At 37.1% G+C, this 20,388-nt stretch overlaps 1 protein-coding gene across 1 annotated transcript in view; it reads left to right on the top strand.

The window, feature by feature from the left end:
• EFCAB3 (EF-hand calcium binding domain 3) overlaps window positions 1–20,388 on the top strand; it is a 133,443-nt gene that overhangs the window by 63,820 nt on the left and 49,235 nt on the right. The window contains exons 18-29 of the mRNA XM_044745526.2: window positions 915–1,019; window positions 1,698–1,751; window positions 4,761–4,865; window positions 7,811–7,864; window positions 8,557–8,661; window positions 10,040–10,093; window positions 10,810–10,914; window positions 12,634–12,687; window positions 13,299–13,403; window positions 13,925–13,978; window positions 14,966–15,070; window positions 20,303–20,356. Of these exons, the coding sequence (XP_044601461.2) occupies window positions 915–1,019; window positions 1,698–1,751; window positions 4,761–4,865; window positions 7,811–7,864; window positions 8,557–8,661; window positions 10,040–10,093; window positions 10,810–10,914; window positions 12,634–12,687; window positions 13,299–13,403; window positions 13,925–13,978; window positions 14,966–15,070; window positions 20,303–20,356 (954 nt within the window). The remainder of the gene's footprint in view (window positions 1–914; window positions 1,020–1,697; window positions 1,752–4,760; window positions 4,866–7,810; window positions 7,865–8,556; window positions 8,662–10,039; window positions 10,094–10,809; window positions 10,915–12,633; window positions 12,688–13,298; window positions 13,404–13,924; window positions 13,979–14,965; window positions 15,071–20,302; window positions 20,357–20,388) is intronic.

The following is a 20,388-nucleotide window of genomic DNA, read 5'->3' on the forward strand; positions in this document are numbered from 1 at the left end:
TGGTCATGCCAATGCACATGTTCACCCTTGGGGGTGGTGCTATGAGCGTGCTGTGAGCTGGGAGAGAGTCACTCACAGGTACTAGGCTGTCAGGGGCCAGAAAGTTTTCACGTATCTCCACCTCCTCCCCAGGGATAGTCCATCCACCTCCCAATGTATAGCAGCATGGGTCTCTCAGGCATCCTGAGGTGCTGTGTGAGTATCCTCTGTTCATCAGTGAATGTCCAATTAGTTGTAGTTCGAAAGGAGAGAGACAAAGAAAACTGTTCACTCCACTATCTTGCTGACGTCAGTCCTCAGTAACTGTTTTTATTTCTAGTTATTGTTTTAGTTATTTTTCAAATTAGCCTGTTCTTTTTCCCAATTTTTTATTCTTATGGTTTCTATGCTTTCTTTTCTTTTTAGTGGATTTTAAATATGCAGTGTTTCAAATATGTCTCCCTATCTCATATGCCAAGCTTACAGTGTAATTACATAAATACAAATTCACTCAAGGTGAAAATTTTTACAGGAAGCCAGCTTTTATTGTCATTTTTAAAACTAGTCCCATAATTCAGGCAAAATAAGAAGAGGAAGGTGAAGGGGACAGGGAGGCCCAGAGGAGTGGGAGGAGAAGAAGGAAGAAGAGAAAACAAAAAGAGAAAAAGTATACAGCTGTTATATTAGTGGTTGAATTATTTATATTACTCATCAAATAGCATCTAAACTACTGAGAAATTATACAATCCCTATTTTACTTATTATATATGATATTGTCTTATCATTGTAAGAGATACTCTTCGTTTAGGTTAGAAGAAAAATTTCTGACTTTCTTCCTTGATTCTAAATAGCTAAATAAGCCCTCATTATGCCGTGTTCTTCCTCCTGCACCTGGGAAGGGTATTTCATATATATACATGTTTCTCTTTCAAAAGGAGAGAAGATTTATACTGAGGACCTGAAAGATGTTCTGAAAAACATGGGTATAGAGATCACAAATAAGGAACATAAAAAGCTGGTGAAAACTCTGCCAGTTTCTGGTAAGCATTTAAGCGTATTTTACTTCACTGATGTCTAAAAATTTGTTAATTCAACAAACATTACTGAAAATCAGTTGTGCGCATGGCAGTATACCAACTCTGGGAGAACAAGGACCAGGTCTGCAGAGACTGTGTTTCCTCAAGTCCTTGCCATCTTAAAGAAAACTTCAGGAAGGTTGGTTTCAAGGTTTTGTATTAGAAATTCTAATATTTGAAACACTTTGTGTCAATTGAAAATATTTTTTTAAAGATTCAGTACTAGCATTTTTTAAAATCCTGTTCTTATCATGTAGATTTTGGTTTAAGAAACAAGACCTCTTAAGAAGTCCCATCATAGGACAAATAAGTTCTCACCAAAGAACCTTTGGGAGAAATTTAAGGTCTAAGCTGGAAAAAGATGAAAGGACAGAAGGGTTGGAAAGCTGAAGAAAGAGAAGATAAAGCCAAATTAGAAAGGATAAAATGGGAAAGGAAAAGCTGTGTGTGTTTTAGCACAGTAGGGTGCCACTAACAATAGCTGTATTCAATCCAGTGGACAGATTCACTACACTGAGTTTTCTAAACACTTTTCATTTCATTGAGAAAGAGTCATGACAAATTTCTAAATTTTCCCTTTCTGAGAGTAACCACTTTGATTTTTTATGAATCACCGAAAATCAATAATGTTTTATCTTACAGCTGATAAAAAGGTGTTTGAGAAAGAATTACGGGAAGGTGTGAAATCTTTCAAAGGTGAGTGAGAAAAAAGGATAAGGACAATAAAATCTGAGATTGTTGTAATTTTTTTAGATTATATAAATAATTTATAATTATATAAATAGTCAAAAATGGTGCATTTATTCAACAAATATCCTACTATGTACTGGGTATTTGAGAATACAGTCACGTGTCACTTAACAATGGGGATACATTCTGAAAAATGTGTCATTAGATGATTTTGTCCTGGTACAAACATCACAGAGTATATTGAAGGGAAACAAAATTTGCCATCCCAAAACATGTCTTTTTAACATGAGGATTATTTTAGACTGATTATTTGTAAGAAACAAAAGACCCGGAAAGTTTTTCTTGTTACTTCCTCCTTAACTACCAAAAAGAATTCAGATTAAAAAAAAACCTGTCTCAGGAAGCGAGCTCTCACCTTGGCATCACATGGACCAGGTGGTCAACAGGCAGGAACCTAGAAAAACCTCTGTGTTGAGCTCTCTTCTGTGTTCTTCTGTTTCTATGTGGACAAACAAACACTTGTTTTCCAGACATTTGCTCCTTTTCGCCTACCTGTGAATTGCCTTCCTTTCCTTTGAAGGCCCTGACTCTCCTCACCCCCACCATCTTCTTTTGTCTTTAGCTGAGGATGGTATTTAAGATGAGGGCTTCAGCCATTTTGGTGAGTTACTTAGTTTTTCTGGGTTTCTCCCATGTATACATGTTATTAAACTTTTAGGATTTTTTCCTGTTAATCTATCTCATGTCAATTTAATTCTTAGACCAGCCAGAAGAACCTAGAAGAATAGAGGAAAATTTCTTCCTCCCCTACAGTACTTACACAAACCTAGATGGTATAGCCTCCTATACACCTGGGCTATATGATACTAATCTTACAGGACCACTGCCATATATGCAATCCGTCATCAAACGAAATGTTGTTATGTAGCACATGACTGTAATCTGGAATATATAAAGTAGCATGCAGAGGGGCTGGCCCCGTGGCCGAGTGGTTAAGTTCGTGCGCTCCGCTGCAGGCGGCCCAGTGTTTCGACGGTTCGAATCCTGGGCGCGGACATGGCACTGCTCGTCAGACCACGCTGAGGCAGCGTCCCACATGCCACAACCAGAGGAACCCACAACGAAGAATACACAACTATGTACCGGGGGGCTTTGGGGAGAAAAAGGAAAAAATAAAATCTTTAAAAAAAAAAAAAAAATTAAAGTAGCATGCAGAAAAAAATGTAATTGCCCATAATCCCAAATAATAGTACCTTTTTTATTACAGTTCTCTCTGTTCTTTTTTCTGTGTATATGTATGTGTTGTTAATTAAACTCTCACTGTATATTTTATGTATCCTATACTTAATCCTAAGATTTTAGTATAAGAATTTCACCATGTGGTTTAAAAATTCTTTGTAGACATCCTTTTGTTTTTTAAAGATTTTATTTTTTTCCTTTTTCTCCCCAAAGCCCCCCAGTACATAGTTGTATATTCTTCGCTGTGGGTCCTTCTACTTGTGGCATGTGGGATGCCGCCTCAGCGCAGCTTGATGAGCAGTGCCATGTCCACGCCCAGGATTCGAACCAACGAAACACTGGGTCGCCTGCAGCGGAGCACGCAAACCCAACCACTCGGCCACGGGGCCAGCCCCTGTAGACATCATTTTTATTGGGTTACATTATAATTTACTTTATCATTCTTTTCTTATTGAATATTTAGGAGGTAGTCTCCAATGTTTTGCTCTTATACGTCTGTGATCTTTGTACATAAATCTTCATCCAACTTTAAAGTCATTTTCTTTGGATAGATTCTTCCAACTGGAATTACTAGGTCAAATGATCTTAACATGTTTAAGGCTTTGATGTATACAAGTGAAGAAGAGTACCCATTACCATTATGCCTGGCCACAGTAGATTATTTTCATATTTTTTGATCCTTGCTAATTTGATAGAGGGAAAATGGAGTCTAATTATTGTTTTGATTTCTTTGTTATCAATGAAGTTGAGAATGTTTTTATATCATTATGTCTTTCCATCATTTAACTATTTGTTCTGACCTTTTGCCCATTATCCTATTGGAATCCGAGCATTTTTCCTATTAATTTGAATGACCTCTTTATTAATTAAAGATATTAGCACATTCTCATATCTATAGAAAATGTTTTTCTAGTTGGTTATTTGCATTTTTATTTTATTGTATTTTTACAATGGCTTTATTGAAATATAATTCACATACCATACAATTCACCCATTTAAAGTGTATGATTCAATGGTTTTTCATATATTGACAGAATTGTGCAACCATCACCACTGTTGATTTAGAACATTTTCATCGATCCAAGAAGAAACACTGTACCCGTTAGCAATCGCTCCTCATTCCCCGCAGCTCTCCCAGACCTAGGCAACCACCAATCTACTTTCTGCCCGTTATGTTGTATTTTTATATACAGACATTTTTCATTTTTATGTCTTTAATTGTATCAGTCATTCCTTCTGTAATTTCTTCTTGTCTTTTTGTATTTAGAAAGTCCCTTACTATCTAGACAGCATATAAAAAATTATTTACATTTTATCTTTGTTTTCCTAAGTTTTCATTTTTTACATTTAATTATTTAACTCATCTGAAATGCATACTTTGACTCTTTGTAAATCCTCATATTTTATAGTGATCTGATCAAAATTACACCAATAGTTTTCACATTATTCTGCCTCATTAACCAGTTTTTTTAATGTATAATTACATTAAGAAGGTAATTTATTGTTACTATAGCAAATTTCAAATCTCACTTTTTGACTGGAATAACATGACTTGGTTGTCATCTTGCCTAATTTACCAGAGTTGCCACACTCTTTCCTTACTTTTTTCTCCCCAGTATAAACTTCTCCCAGAAGTTTAGTTACGGGATTTTGTTCTGTTTCTGATTCCCACATAACTTGCTGTAAATAATTTCTTTGTGCTTTCATTTCTAGGTAGGGGTTGCTGCATTTTTCATTTTGTGACCTCCTTATCTACTTTTTCTTGTTTTTATTCAGGAGGAAAGGTTACTGTCAGTGACCTAAGAAATGTTCTACAAAACACTGGGTTCAGACTCGAAGCAAATGAAATCCAGGACCTGCAGACCCACCTACCAGTTACTGGTAAGCATTTAAGACACCTTCAACCTGTAGACATTGACTAGTCTACTGTGAGAGCAGTGAGGAAACACATGTCGGGGACGGAAAAACTGGGGACAGAGATACAATTTAGTGGTTGTTGCTGAGGTCCAGATGATAAGGTCTTATTTAGGGAACCATACTGGTGATATATGGGAAAGACTGATTTGATGTGGTAGGTAAAAGAGAGGGAGAAACTAAAAGTATGAACCAAAGGGTTATAGCTTAAATGATTGACACAAAACAAAAAAAGAGGGATGGGGGTAGACAGAAGAAGAAGAAGAATGAAGAGAAAAATTGTGTTTAAGATGTAACTGAATTGAGGTAATTACAGGACATTTAGATACAAGGCATCAGACAATGGAAAATGCATTCCCTAGTTATTAATCTTTAAGTAAGATTCCTTCAAACCCTGAGGACCACCAGCAAGGTTAAAACAATGCCTCACTGTCCCTATGAGTACAGGAATACCAAAAAAAATAGAAAGATAAAATAAAGACACGTTAGAGAGATCAGGAATGGAATTAAAGAGTAGGATAAGGAAGAAAGATAAAAGAAAGAGATAAGAGTAAGAGAAAAGAAAAAGAGTAGGAAAAGATTATATAAAGATATATACATAAGGATATAGACTGACCAGTTTGTTTTTTAAACAGCATAACTGAGATGGTATCAGGGCTGAGTTGAAAGGACCCAGACTGAAGAAAAGGAGGGGAGTAATCTCTTCTTTCTTCACCAGAGCCCCCCAGCTGAGCCTGGTAGTTAACATTAGGATGCAGATCACCAAGAATCTTGACTGGCATGAGAGGCTGGTTTCAAGTCTCCTTATAATAACGTGGAACCCCAAGGACCAGGAAGAATATCTTTTACTAGGGCAGGACTTCATTATTGAAGAATCAAGGTCCTAAATTTTAAATACATTTCTTTTTTTTTATTAATTCATTCAACAAGTATTTATTGAGTGCCACCAATATTCCAGCATTGTGTTAGCATTGCTTTATTTACTTGGCAAATATTTATACTCTCTCTCTGCAGCATGTTTACTAGAAACTGAGAATGTTTAGTACAGGAACAATGATGTCTGCCCTTAGAGGGAAACGCAAAAATACAAGAGAACTAGCGAAGTTTAAGGATGAGGAACTCCTGGGCTAAGTGATAAATGTATGCTGAAGTTGGATTAAGCAACAAAAGTAAACTGAATCTTGCCTATTATTGTATGTACCCTCTAACCCAATGGTTCTCAAACTTTTTGGTCTCAGAACTTCTTTACGCTCTTAAAATTTATTGAGGATGCTCAAGAGCTTTTCTGTTTTTGTAGGTTATATCTATCTATTAATATTAATTGTACCAGAAATTAAAACACATTTTAATTTTTTCAGTTCATTTTAAAGTAATAAAAATTCTGCTACATGTTTAAAAACATATTTTTTTAAAATAACTATGTTTTTCCAAAATAAAACAAAAAATTTAGTGAGAAGAGGGGCATTGTTTGACATATTTACAAATTGCTTTAATATCTAGCTGCTTTCTCATATCTGCTTCTGCAGTAAATCTATTGGGATATGTTGTTTTGGTTAAAGTATATAAAGACAATCTGGTCTCACACAGATGTATGTAATTGGCAAAGGAAGGAGTATTTTAATAGCCTTTTCAGATAATTGTGGATATTCTTCTTTGATATTACCCAAAAACCAAACAAGTGCTAGCTTCTTAAAGTTCAGTTGCAATATGGGATCAGAAACCATGTCAATAAACTTTTTATACTTGTTTACATTAAAATATGTTGGTCTATCCTACACTTTCATCTTTACCCATGCTTGATTTTGTAACATCGTGCTTTGGTTGTTTGGAAAATATTGATTCACTGAGTTATATAGATCTTCCAAATATTGGCACATTTCATTATTCAATATCAAAAAATCACATTTGTTAATATCACCACCAGTCTTATCAAAAGAGTGTTTAAGTATTGGGAAGCTATCAAGTCACGATGTAGATATAAAGTTTCCAAAATTCAAATTTTTGTTTGAAAACTTGAACTCTACCATTAAAACATCTACTGTCAGCTGTTTTCTTAAAATAACAGATTCATCTCGTTCGTTTTCAAGAAGATGTTTCCCAAATACCAAACTCTGAGCCTGTCAGTGAAAATGGTGTTCCATGAAAAAGCAGCTAGTTTGCTTTGCAACTCAAACAATCACAGAAGTTCTTTTCCTCAAGAAATCATCATGTTTTAGTATGGAGCTGACGTGTTTTATGCAAACTTCTCTTTTCACTATACAAAATATTAAAAATCTGTGTCCTCAAGGATTAACATTTAATAAAACTAATAACTTTTGCTGCTTTATCAAGGACATTCTTAAGTGAAATTGACATTATTTGACTACAAGTATGTACAGGGAAGCACACAATGACTGCTGCTACAGTGTGTTGCCACTGCCTTGATTCATGCAGATGCCAGCAGTTTAACCCACCACGGCTTTTGCACCATCAGTGCAAACATCAACACAGTGAAAAAGGCAAAGGGTATTGGGTGACTCCAAAGGTTCATGGACCACACTTTGGGAACTGCTGTCTGACCTCTCTCAGCCTTCTACTCAGTGCAAGAGAACTAGGTCTGAAAGGAGGAGAACTGGCCCATGGGATGGAGCTGACTTCAAACACACACACAACTCCACTCACCATAATAGTCTAAAAATTTTTAACAGCTAACAGCTTATGAAATTAAAAAAAGAAGTTATATTAATTGAATGGATATACATTTAAAGCTTAAATTTTCTTTCTTCTATTACATGTTCTTGTGGATTGAAAACTCTAGAATAAAGCATGAAAATTATTGGGATTCCATGCACCCTATCTTTATTTAAGAATTTTATATAATTTTTCAAGTCTTGTTATCTTCATCTGGGTCTAAATTCTGAATTTTCTTACAGAAGATGAAAAGGTTGACTTAGATGTGTTGATGGACGCAGCAAACGCTTTTACAGGTGGGTGAGAATTTGTATAAGAAGTTATAAAATTGAGATCTTGATGCTTTGCAGAGAATTAATTTTTTTAAATAGTAGTTTACTCTCCCCATCCATCATTAGTAAGTTCACTCTGCTCTTTTTCCTATATATTGATAATTTTATTGACAACACTTCAGATTATTGGAGACTTAGGAAAAGTGTGGGCACTCTCAAAAAGAAGTATTAACTTGTCCAATATTTTGGCCAGTAATGTGTTCATTTCTATAGTGTTTGAACAATCAAAATATAGGTGAACACCGTGAGTCTCAATGTGAAGTTTTTGCATCAGGAAATATGATCACTATAAACAGTCATAATAATTCATAATCCCATAATTCAGATCATGAAGTAGTAACAGAGATATTACTTGCCTGTAGAATTATGTAGATTCTATATACCATGATAAGACATTGGGTAGTGATACTGCCTCTCTATTACTCCATGCTATATTGATTCATACACAGAATAGAAGTGTTATCTTCTTATATGGATTAAAGAACGTTTTCAGGTACTGAATTTCACAATAACTTTGTGTAAGTGAAGTCAGCTCATGTATTTAAACTTTTTATCCTGCAGTTAGAAATAATGCTGTGCTGGATTATGTTTTTCATAATTTAGAATAATTAGATCTCTTAATATTGTCACCTGAAACAATTCCCATCTATTCAAAGGAGAAAAGGTTGAAGCCAGTGATTTAAATAATGTGCTGGGAAACATGGGAATCAAGCTCACTGAAAAAGAAGAGTTGATACTATCAAAAACACTGCCAATCTCCAGTGAGTATTTAACGTACCATCATATGAGGTGCTCAGGGAAATGAGGTACTGTGAACTTCTGGGTGAGAATTGTCCAGTGCCTAAAATGCAGTTCAGACATAAGAAACCCTGTTCTTGTCACTTGTGTTTTAATTTGGAAGTGAGAAACTTTCTTTTCCATTCAGCCAATGAGCCCCTGCTAAATATTTTAACAGCTACACAGCTAAATTATTTTGTAGCCCCCTGCACGTGCCCCACATCCTCAGTCCCTCCCCCAGAGCCCTCCTATCTCTTCACAACCAGCAACTAAAAGGGAAACACCTGAGAGCAGAGGACCTCTAGGACCACGTGCTTATATTGTCAGTATCCATTCTGTTTGGACAGTGGCCCAACCAGTCAGTCCCTCAAAAGTTCTACCTCCTGGACACCTGCATAGGCTTGCCTGCAAAAACCCTAAAGGCCAGCCTCTGCTTCACCTGTGCCTCCTGCCCAGTCCCAGGAACTCCCATGTAGACGTCCTTTCCCCTCATAGCTCCTGTCCCCAGTTATCCCCCAGACAAGAGCAAGCCTGCCCATCACCAAGGGGGCTAATGCCCCCGGTGGCAGAAGTAGTACCCTGGACAGCAAATGCTCAATGCCCATATGAATTCTCCCAGTATACACCTCAGGCTGCACCACTCACTATGTCTAGCATTTCCCCAGATTGCTCTCAAGGGGCCAATTATGAGAACTGCAGCATTCTTAGGATGTTGGCTCTAAGAGAGCAGGATAGAGATGCAGAAAGAAGCAGATGGACTGTACAGGCGACTACTGCAGATGCATGCCAGGTGCTGAGGGTTCTGTCAACACTGCACACATTCCTGCCACAAGATGGAGGCCTCTGGGGACAGATAGCACCTGGGGATGGGTTAGGCTGGCAGATGCCCCTTGTTTTCTGTCTCTGTTGAATTTCATCTCCATTTATGAGATGAGTTTGTTTAAAGAACAAAATCTTTTTCTTATTTAAATATTATTTTATATTACTGGTTGGGATAATTATTTTTAATATCATCCCTTTATAGGCTCTACCATTAGGGTTGGAATACCTCATGGGCCTAAAGCATAGGCTTCAGAAAAACAGAGAAAGGCAGAGGGGTCAAAGTGCAATTAAAGAAGAGAAGAAAAAGAAGCACGCATGTGTGTGTGTGTATGCATGTGCGTGTGTGCACAGACGGCGTCAACTACTGCCGTGTGTTCCAGCTAGGGGACAGATTGACCACACTGAGAGCAGTCCTTATCTTTTGTTATTATTTGAGGGTAAAATAGAATAAATTTCTAGGTCAATCATATAAAATCCCTTATAAAATTAGAGAGTTCCTTATCCTTTTTCGTTTGACTTGAATTTTACCATATCTTACAGGAGATGGAAAGGTGTATAAGAAAAGATTACTAGCTGGTTTGAAGCCTTTCAGAGGTAAGAATTATGAGAACAGCAGCTAAAATTTATTGCACTTTGCATTTGCTTTTTAAAACTTCTGATTAGAATCTTGCTATTCCAGTATTCCACTGGCCTACTGATACTGAATTTATGCCTCATAACCTACCATTTTTCTTTGGGTATAACTACATTTGAGGAAGTCATTGTTAGTAATATGTACCAAGTTTGAAATTCTGATTTCATTTAGGTTGCTTATCTTTATCACAATTCATCAGACTTGTCTAATTCTTCTTTATCATCCATGATGACTTCAATTAAAAGTTACAGCACAGGGGCCGGCCTGATGGCACAGTGGTTAAGTGTGCACATTCCGCTTCAGCGGCTTGGGGTTCCCTGGTTCGGATCCCGGGCACAGACATGGCACCGCTTATCAAGCCATGCTGTGGTAGGCGTCCCACGTATAAAGTAGAGGAAGATGGGCAGGGATGTTAGCTCAGGGCCAGTCTTCCTCAGCAAAAAGAGGAGGATTGGCAACAGTTAGCTAAGGGCTAATCTTCCTCAAAAAAAAAAAAAAAGTTATAGCACAGTGTTGAGGGAGCATTTTCTCTTCTCAACTCCAACCCTGATTATCTGGGTTCACTTGAATGGCCAATGTTTCACTCTTCACTTAGGGTGGATGCATACTCAAAGCAAGCATCGTCTACTTCTTGGACTTACTTCTGTTTCTAATTTACATTCTCTTCTTTCCTAAGGAAAAAAAGTCCATGTCAATAACCTAGACACCCTCACAAAGAGCATGGGAATTCAGCTTGAGAAAGAAGATTGTGAGGACTTACTGAAACATCTGCCAGTTGATGGTAAATATTTCAGATACCATTGTACCTAGGGAGATCAGGGCTTCTATCTGAGCACTTCTGAAAGTAAATTTATTTTTTAATCTCTTTAAATACTTATGAAATATTTCAAACATACATAAAAACAGAGAACAACATAACAAACACTGTGTATCCACTGGCTACCATTAACAGATGTTACCATTTTGCCATATTTGCTTCATACATCTTCCTTCCTTACCTTCCATGTATACCTGTATACCATTTGTTTTATGAGATAAAGTTTCATTAATGACACATTAAGACCAATTTAGCTGGATAAAAATGTCAAAGAGGCAAAAATAGGATAATTCATTAGGAAGAAATTGCTAAGAGATGAGCCCAGCCTTCTTTAGAGGGCTCTTCGATTCAAACACAGAGTCAATGGCTCTGTTTAAAAACCTGAGGGGGCCAGCCCCAGTGGCCTAGTGGTTAAGTTTGACATGCTCCACTTCAGTGGCCTGGATTCGGTTCCTGGGCATGAACCTGCACTACCCATCTATCAGTGACTGCTATGACAGCATCTCACATACAAAAAAAGAGGAAGATTGACAACAGATGTTACCTCAGGGCACATCTTCTTCAGCAAAAAGAGCAAGATTGGCAACAGCTATTAGCTCAGAGTGAATCTTCCTCAGCAAAAAAATAAATAAGTAAAAACCTGATGAAAAATAAGCTTCCATCAGCGAGCAAGACAGCACATCTTTCAGCAGAGCTAGCACACACCAACCTAAAATGAACAAATCATTCTTCTCCCCTAATTCGGGGTTCCTCCTCAAGCAGTGATGGCAGGTGTAGCTAAGGTGGGCCACTGCTACCAGCAAACATCTTCTGTGCTACCCTTACTTGTACCTGGCCTTAACATAGAAAACAGTCTAGCTCATAGTTGAAAATTTCACTCTCCCTGGGATTAACAATGTTGGTAATTATCCATCATTTTGTCAGGCCCCTTTTCCTATCATGAAAAAAGTCCCCATAAATTACTTTCTAATTGTGATATTGCCCCCACATTAGCTAGGGATCCTCATAATGCTTCCTACGGGAAAAGGTAGGGTTGAAGTATTTTTAGAACCCTGGATTAAAAAAAAAAGACAGAATAATTTTTTCTAATCCAACAGTGTGTCTATTTCTGTACCACTGGAATTCTCTCATTTAGCTAACACAAACTATATGCGAACTATGTGAACTAGAGAGTGGAACAATTTTTACCTGGTAGTGTAAAGAAATAAGGCATCATCTCTGTTCTCAAATAGTTATGGTCCTGAGGGGTGGAGGGAGGGGAATGTAAGCAAAATTGAGAGCGTGGAAAGATGGCATCCTGTTACAGTTTAAGGGTCAGCTGTATACGTGAATAAGTGACTTCTAGGTTTCAAATTCAATCTTGTCTATTGAAATATGTTTCCCTTATTGGGTCTGAAGGAAGGGAGAGGCCTGTTAGAAAGGACTGCTATTAAAGTTGCTTCATCTCTATGTTTAGGGTCACTGATACTTTACAGAAAGTGGTATTAATTAAATGGATGTTGACTTTAACATTTTGATCTTTTTCTTTCCTCTGTTTCTTGCTTATTTTGAGTTAAAAGAATTACTAAAGAAAATTATGAAAAACAGCTGAGTTCTAACCCTTTATATTACTAGTTTAATTTTTCGTATCATTTTTATAAGTCTAAGATTTGGTCTCTGTGCCTGAATCATCTTTTCTTACAGAGAATGAAATGGTTGATTTGAATGTGGTGATGGATGATGCAAAAGCTTTTACAGGTAAGAGGTTGTGGTGAAAGGGAATTCATTATTAAGACCCTGTAATTCATTATAACTAAGCATTATAGAAAAAAAATAAGATATTTTTAAACAGCAGTTTTCTGTTTGGGCTATTACTCACATGCTAAGTTGACTCCCTACAAATTTAATGGTTAAATGTTTGTTTTATATTCTTATTGTTTGATTTGGGATTTTTCCTGTATAGACCTATATTATGTGGAGTTTTGACCAATAATGTTTTCCACTTCACCATTGTTTAAACAACCAAAATACAGGTCAATGCTTTTCAATCTCAAGGTGAGGCTTTTGTAGGATAGCCAGGAAATATGGTTACTGTGTCAAAAGACCCCATAATTCAGGAAATATAATGGCATTTGACTTGTATTGGAATTATATAAGCTCTCCTTTTGCTTGAATTAAAAGTATAAATTCTATTTCTGACTTAATCCATACACACCCACATGTCCTTTGCATCTACATAGTTTAACAAGTTGCATTGTCAATTTGCTCTTCTAATTAAGGATGTTGCCACAAAGGTAATCTTTTCCACAATTTGCAATCATTCGTCCATTTCTAAAGTTCTTACGTTAACACTTCTCATCTTTCCAAAGGAGAGAAGATTGATGTCAGTAATCTGGACAATGAGCTGAGGAAACTGGGGCTAGTACTCACTGATAAGGAGAATAAGGAGCTGCTGAAAATTCTACCAGTTCACAGTGAGTATTTAGCACATCCTTTGAAGTCTGGATTTATGGGCTTGTGTGGGAAAACCACTGAAATCATATATGTGTATGTCCAATAAACCATGTTTAGAAAATACAATTCTCACATAAGAAGAAATCCTGTTCTTGTCGCTTACATTTTAATACTGAACATTGGCAACATCTTTCATTCGTCCCTCACCATCAAGGCTAAATTATCCTGTCACCCTGGGAGCACTGCCTAATCTAAATCATGACCAAGGAGAAGAGGGAAATCAGGGGAGTACAAGAAGGAAGGAAAAGGGGAGAAACGGAAATAGAGACTGTTTTCAATTCAACCAATAGGTAGATTTACATCAGTGAAAGCTTTCTTCATCTTTGGTTTCATTCTTATTTGCGGGTAAAAAGAATAAACTTCTAAACAAATCTGAAGGTTTTTTTCCCTCAGAAATTATAGATGTTGTATTATCTTTGTGCTGTCTTTGTTAATCTTCCCATCATCTAACCCATCTTCTTAATTATGTCTTACATTACAGCCAATGGCAAAGTCTATAAGAATAGATTGCTAAAATGTGTGAAGGCCCTCAATGGTGAGTGAGCAGCATGGTGAAAGAGCAAGTAAAAATAAAATCCTTATGATTAGCATTTTCTTTTAAATGGTCCAACTTTGCTTCATGACCCCTTGTTATCACTCATAAGTAACCATTCTTCTTTGGGTGCACTGGCCTTTTGGGATATAAGTTGAAGTATCATATTACTGTAGGAAGTTTCTAACGCTGTTTTCTAGCTAGAACTGCGTAGATTGGTGCTTGTTTCAACCATGAGTCATTAGACTTGCCTATTCTTCTCTATTGACCTCTCAGAGAAAACTGAAACAGAGTCCCCTGGATAGGTATTGAGGAAAATATCCTATTTTCGCTTTCTATACTAATTCTGTGTAAACAATTATATTTTAATTTTTAATTAGAAAAATATTTTTAAAGACAAAATACTACAAGAAAATTATCCAATTCTACCACTTAAAAAACTGATATAAAGAACTGAAAGTCAAATCATAGGTATGTAATGTACAGCATGGTGGCTATAATTAATAATACCATATTGTATATTGAAAGTTACTAAGAGAGTAGATCTTACAAGTTTTCACCACAAGAAAAAAAATTGTAACTATGTGTGGTAATGGATGTTAACTAGATTTACTGTGATGATCATTTTGCAATATATATAAATATTAAACCATTATGTTATACACCTGAAACTAGTATAATGTTATCTGTCAATTATACCTCAATAAAAAAAAGTGAAAGACCTCCCCCCCAACCTCCCACCAATATAATCCCTCCTCATAAAGGTAAATACTGTTTAGCGTTTACCTTTGTCTCAATGGTTATCTTTCTCAATTTTTTCCTACTTTCAACAGACATATCTAATTATAGGGAGATATATATGTTAATAGTTTCTTTATGCCCTTGTGCTTTACCCTCTAATTGCAATTTATGTTGCATGACCATGATTAGCATTTTTTCTCTCTTAAGTATCAATGCTTATATTCTTATTTCATGCCTTTCTTTCTTAAGGACCAAGGGTCAAAGTCAAAAAAGTGGAAACCCTTGTGGAAAACATGGGAATTAGACTCAAGCGTAAGGAACTTGAGGAACTAATGACCCAACTGTCAATTGATGGTGAGTGATACAGACATCAGTACGCCCTTCAGAGAAACATTGAGCCCTTCTATTAGAACGGCTGAATGTAGCCTTTTTAGTATCACAATTAAGTAAATGTAAATAGAAAGATTTAATCCTGACTTATGAAGAAATACTCTCTCCAAAAAAGCTTTTTAAAAGATATGTTGGGGATGCCTTGCGGGACTCAGCCAGGCCTGGGAATGCCACACACTTAAGAAGCTGAAAGAAAAATGAATTTTTTTACTCCATTCATAAGGGAACATTTAACAGAAAAACTAAGAAAGTCAAAAGTCAAATGATGAACTAGGAGAGGATGGTTGCAAGAAAAAGAGTTAATACCTCTAAGGTGGAAAAACCCTAGTATATTGATAAATAACATACTGAGAATATATGTATATAGAATATACAAATAGATAATTCATAAAAGAGGAAATGTAAATGCCCAACAATATATGAAAAGATATTTAACATCACCAATAATCATGAAAATATAAAACAAAACAAGATACAGAACTATTTTCACTCATCAGACAGGCAAATATTAACAAGATTGAGGACATTTAGTTCTGATGAGTGTGTGGGAAAAAGGACTCACTGATACGTTTTAGGTGAGAGTTGCTATATATCCTCTTTGAAAAGTCATTTGGCATTACATATGAAAGAAAAAAACTTCCCTTTTTCCTAGCCGAATCCCTCATCTGTTGTATATAACATTTCTTTGTGCTGAGGCAAGTTAGCTCTTCCACTAACTTGCTGACAAATAATTTAACTCTACTGAACCTGAGTGTCTTCATATGTAAAATGGAGAGTTGAACTAAATAATTCTCTATGGTCACTTCTTGCTCTGGAATTAATGTATATAATACATGTAAAGTATTTAATGCAGTATCTTGAAAACCCAGTAAACAGTCATGATGATGGTGGTAGTGTTAAAGATCTTATGGAAGATGGAGAAGATGTTGAGGAAGAACAAAAGGAAGATGAAAAGGAAATTCTGTGATCTATGAATCAATTTTGCCTGCTATAAAAATGTAAGTCCTGGACTGGCCCAGTGGTGCAGTGGTTAAGTTTGCACATTCCGCGTCAGCGGCCTGGGGTCCACCGGTTCAGATCCCGGGTGCGGACATGGCACCACTCATCAAGCCATGCTGTGGCAGGCATCCCACATATAAAGTAGAGGAAGATGGGCACGAATGTGAGCTCAGGGCCAGTCTTCCTCAGCAAAAAAAGAGGAGGATTGGCAGCAGATGTTAGCTCAGGGCTGATCTTCCTCAAAAAAAAAACATATATATATGTGTATATATATATATATATGAGTCCTAATAGAGTAAATATTTGTTTGCCAATTATGACCTTTACATAAATAAATAAGGTAAGTTGCAACATAGAGTTTTACAAGAAATAGCACGGGGATCACTGTCTTCCTTCTCTGCTACTCCTGTCCTTACTCTTGGGAACTTCAAAATCTTTTTTACTGTGCCAAAGACCTCTTGACAGTCTGATGAATGGACCACTTCTGAGGATAATATTTTTAAATGCTTAAAATGAAATACATAAGATTACAAAGAAACCAATTTTACTAAAATACAATTTATCAAAACATTAAAGGTATAAATTATTAGCACTTACATTTAATAAGTTCTTGTAGCAAGTCTAATAATTATTGTAATTTTAAAGTAGTAGTGAGCATAAGCAACTTTTTAATATATTTGCAGTAACTATCATGTGATATGAAAATGTCAGTGATTTACATTAGTAACAAAGTCACAGGTTCTGCTACTACTATGGTTTGTTGCCTACATTACTAATTGAAGAAAATGCTAAATTTAGGTTAGTGGTTAGTGAAAATAAAGATGTATTTTTTTCCCATTCAAGCTCAAGGACTCCGTTAATTCTATCAATACAGAGTCCATGGACCCCAGCTCAAGAATCCCTGATATGGATTACCCATCCAACACCCTCACCTCCTGTTCCTTGGCCTCTTTAACCTCACTCATCTTTACCTCTTCTCACCTTAACTGCCACTCACATGGTCATAACCTAGACCTTGTCCTCACCTAATACATCACCCTCAAAATCTGTTTCATTTCCCTACTTTCTGACCTTTATCCTTCCAGTTCATTTACTATGCAGATATTTCTGTCATCAGACAATGTAGGAATGCCTGAGAAGCCTCCCATTCTGTAAAATTGCCCAGTAAAGTAACTAAACTTATGGGGAAAATTGAGGAAGCTCACTCCAAATCTATGCCACTTTGTAACCAGAACACTAACAAAAGCAGCAACCTGATACTGTATGAGGAAGCGTGGACAGCTCAGGTAAATAGCTCAGAGTGGCTGAAAGCTATTAAAAAATGCACACACACACACACACCCCCCATAAAACAGTTCAAAAGCTGGCTTACAGCTCTGAAATAATGTAGATGGCAGTAGAATTCTGAGCCAGTGAACCTGCTTCCCCTTCCTGCATCACAGGCACTTATTTTTTAATTTTATTGAAATAGAGCTGAAAGAGCCCCTGCTGTAGCCAACCGAGGATTTTTTATTTTCCTGTTGAAGTTTATAATTCTAATTCTCTTACTTAAGAAAAATTATATATGAAGCAACACACTTCCACATTACTGTGACATTATGCCATTTACCAAGTGAATATGATAAATTGTTGCAGTTGAACATGTGCTGTAGCAGAACAGAGTGTGGAACTCCCAACTCCAGCTGCTCTCCAGCCACTGGAGAGTAACTTTAACTCTATTCTTTCATCATTCAACAACTCCTCCCTCCTAGGTCTTCATTTTCTTCCTTAAATTAGATTCAATGCTTCAACATCATAGAACCTTACAAAACTCTCAGAATTCCTATCAAACTTGCTTGGCAAAAACCCAGCCATCTCCTTACTCCATGCTTGCCCCTGAACAGCTTAACATTGCTGAAGAAAACTATACTAATAGAACTCACTTCCACATAATGGCCATGAATTTCAAGTCAGCCTTTACTACTGCCAAAGAAGGCCCTACTACATTTCCCAAGTAAATTGACTTTCTCGCTCTCAGAGATAATTTCTCAGACTTAACTTCTGCAATTTTTCCCTGTCTCTCCTGCATCATCAATTTCTTCCTCTCTACTGTCTCTCTCTCTATATTATACTGACATGCGGATAGACGCTTGTCTATTCCTCTTGTCCCCTGCCAGCTACCACTCGATCTCTTAGTTCCTCCTCACAGCAGAACCTCTCAAAAAGTTGTCATTACTCTTTGTCTCCACTTCCTCACCTCCCATTCACTCGTCGGCGCTCCCTTCCCTGCCACAGACCTCTCTCTTGCCAAGTTTCATGTTGGATCATCTGTTATTTTACTTGATATCTCAGCAGCATTTCACATAGTGACTACCCCCGCTTTACTGGAATTTTTTTCCTCCAGACTTTGAAGTCCCATACCCAGCTGATTTTATTCTTTCCTCACTAACAGCTTCTTCTCAGTTTCCTTTTCTGACTCTTCCTCCTTTGCAAGATCTCTAAATAATGAAGCACTCCAGGGTTAGACTCCTGGCTGTCTTTTTCATCTACACCCTCTTCCTAGGAGATTGCATTCAGTCTCACTGGATCAGATACTTTCTTTAAGCTTATAAAAGCAAATTTATATCTCAGCTCAATCTCCCTAAGTCAGGAAACTAGCTATTTGATCAAACTAGCTATTTGGTATCAGACTATTTGATATCTCCAGTTGGATGTCCAAAATTTAATGGAATTGTTGATTAATTCCCCTAAAAAGGTTCAAGCCCCCACCATCTCAGTAATGGCATCCCATCCACCCTGTTGATTGGGGGAGATTAGTGGGGGAAGAACCTAGATTTCTTCCTTGATTTCTCCTTCTCCTCATATCTCACATTCAAATCTAGGCCCTATCTGAAAATCATGTCCTGAATCCATCCACTTATCACCGTCTCCACTGCTGCAACCGTAGCCCAAGCCACCATCCTTTCTCTTCTGGGCCCCTGAAACAGTCTCCTGTCTAGTCCCTCTTCCTCCAGTTTCCCTACCCTGCACACAGCAGCCAAGGTGATCCTTTGAAAGCTGAAATCAGGTCAAATTACTCCCCTTCTTCAAGGCCTCCAATGACATTCCCTTGCAACCAGAATAAAACCCAAACTTTATCATCATGGCCTACAAGGCCCTGCATGATTTGTCCCGTCACACTGGCCTTCTCTCTGTTTCTCAGTCATGTCAAATTCATTCCCATCTTAGGGCTATTTCACATACCAGCTTTCTTTTCTTTTTTTAAAGTATATTTTTTGATGAGGAAGATTGGCCCTGAGCTGACATCTGTTGCCAATCTTCCCCTTTTTTCTCCCCAAAGCCCTAGTACACAATTGTATATCCTAGTTGTAAGTCATTCTGGTTCCTCTGTGTGGAATGCCGCCACAGCATAGCTTGATGAGCAGTGTGTAGGTCTGCGCCCAGGATCCAAACCAGCAAACACCAGGCCACTGAAGCGGAGCTTGCTAACTTAACCACCCAGCTATGGGGCCAGCCCCACATACCAGTTTTCTACTTGCAATATTCTTCCTTCAATTCTTGCATGGCTATCCTCTTCTCATCGTTCCGGCACCAACCCAAAAACACTCTCTCAGAGGGGCCTTTCTTGACCTCCTGTCTAAAGCAGTCACGCCCACTATTCCTGTTTATTATATTGCCTTATTTTATTTTTGATAGCATCTTAGCAGTACCTCAAATGGTCCTTTTTGTTTATTTGTTTACATCTTTATTATCTGTTTCCCTCTACTCGATTGTACACTCTCTGATAGCAAGAACTCTGCCAGCTTGTTTACTTTTGTTTCCCGAAAGCCTAGCAAAGTGCCTGGCACATAGAAGATATTCCATAAATATTTGGTGATTAACTGACTAAATAAAAATACTTAGGGTCAGGTTCATTTGTCCCATCTCCCTACACTTACCTGTAACCAATCACTTCCTAATCTTACTCTGGTGGTCTCTAAAACAAGGTCTTTAAAAGAAGATAGAAGAATGATTCATTATAGATTAAAAGCTGTCTTTGTTTCCAAGATAACACTATTATCTCTGAGGATAAATCCATAAAATTCTAAGGGAAATTAGAAAAAAGATTACTGAATTCTTTTGGTCTTCATAATTTCGGAACTTTATGCATTGTAAATTTTTTGGGTCTTACTAACATCAGCTTATCTGATTCCGAAGTTTATTTCTCTTGCCTTACAGATGATAGAACAGTTGGTCTGAATGATTTGATGGATGCTGTCAGTTATATCAAGGGTGAGTTGCAAGCTATGATGAAAATTGTTATA

Source organism: Equus asinus, chromosome 13, assembly GCF_041296235.1.
Source record: "Equus asinus isolate D_3611 breed Donkey chromosome 13, EquAss-T2T_v2, whole genome shotgun sequence".
Taxonomy (NCBI): domain Eukaryota; kingdom Metazoa; phylum Chordata; class Mammalia; order Perissodactyla; family Equidae; genus Equus; species Equus asinus.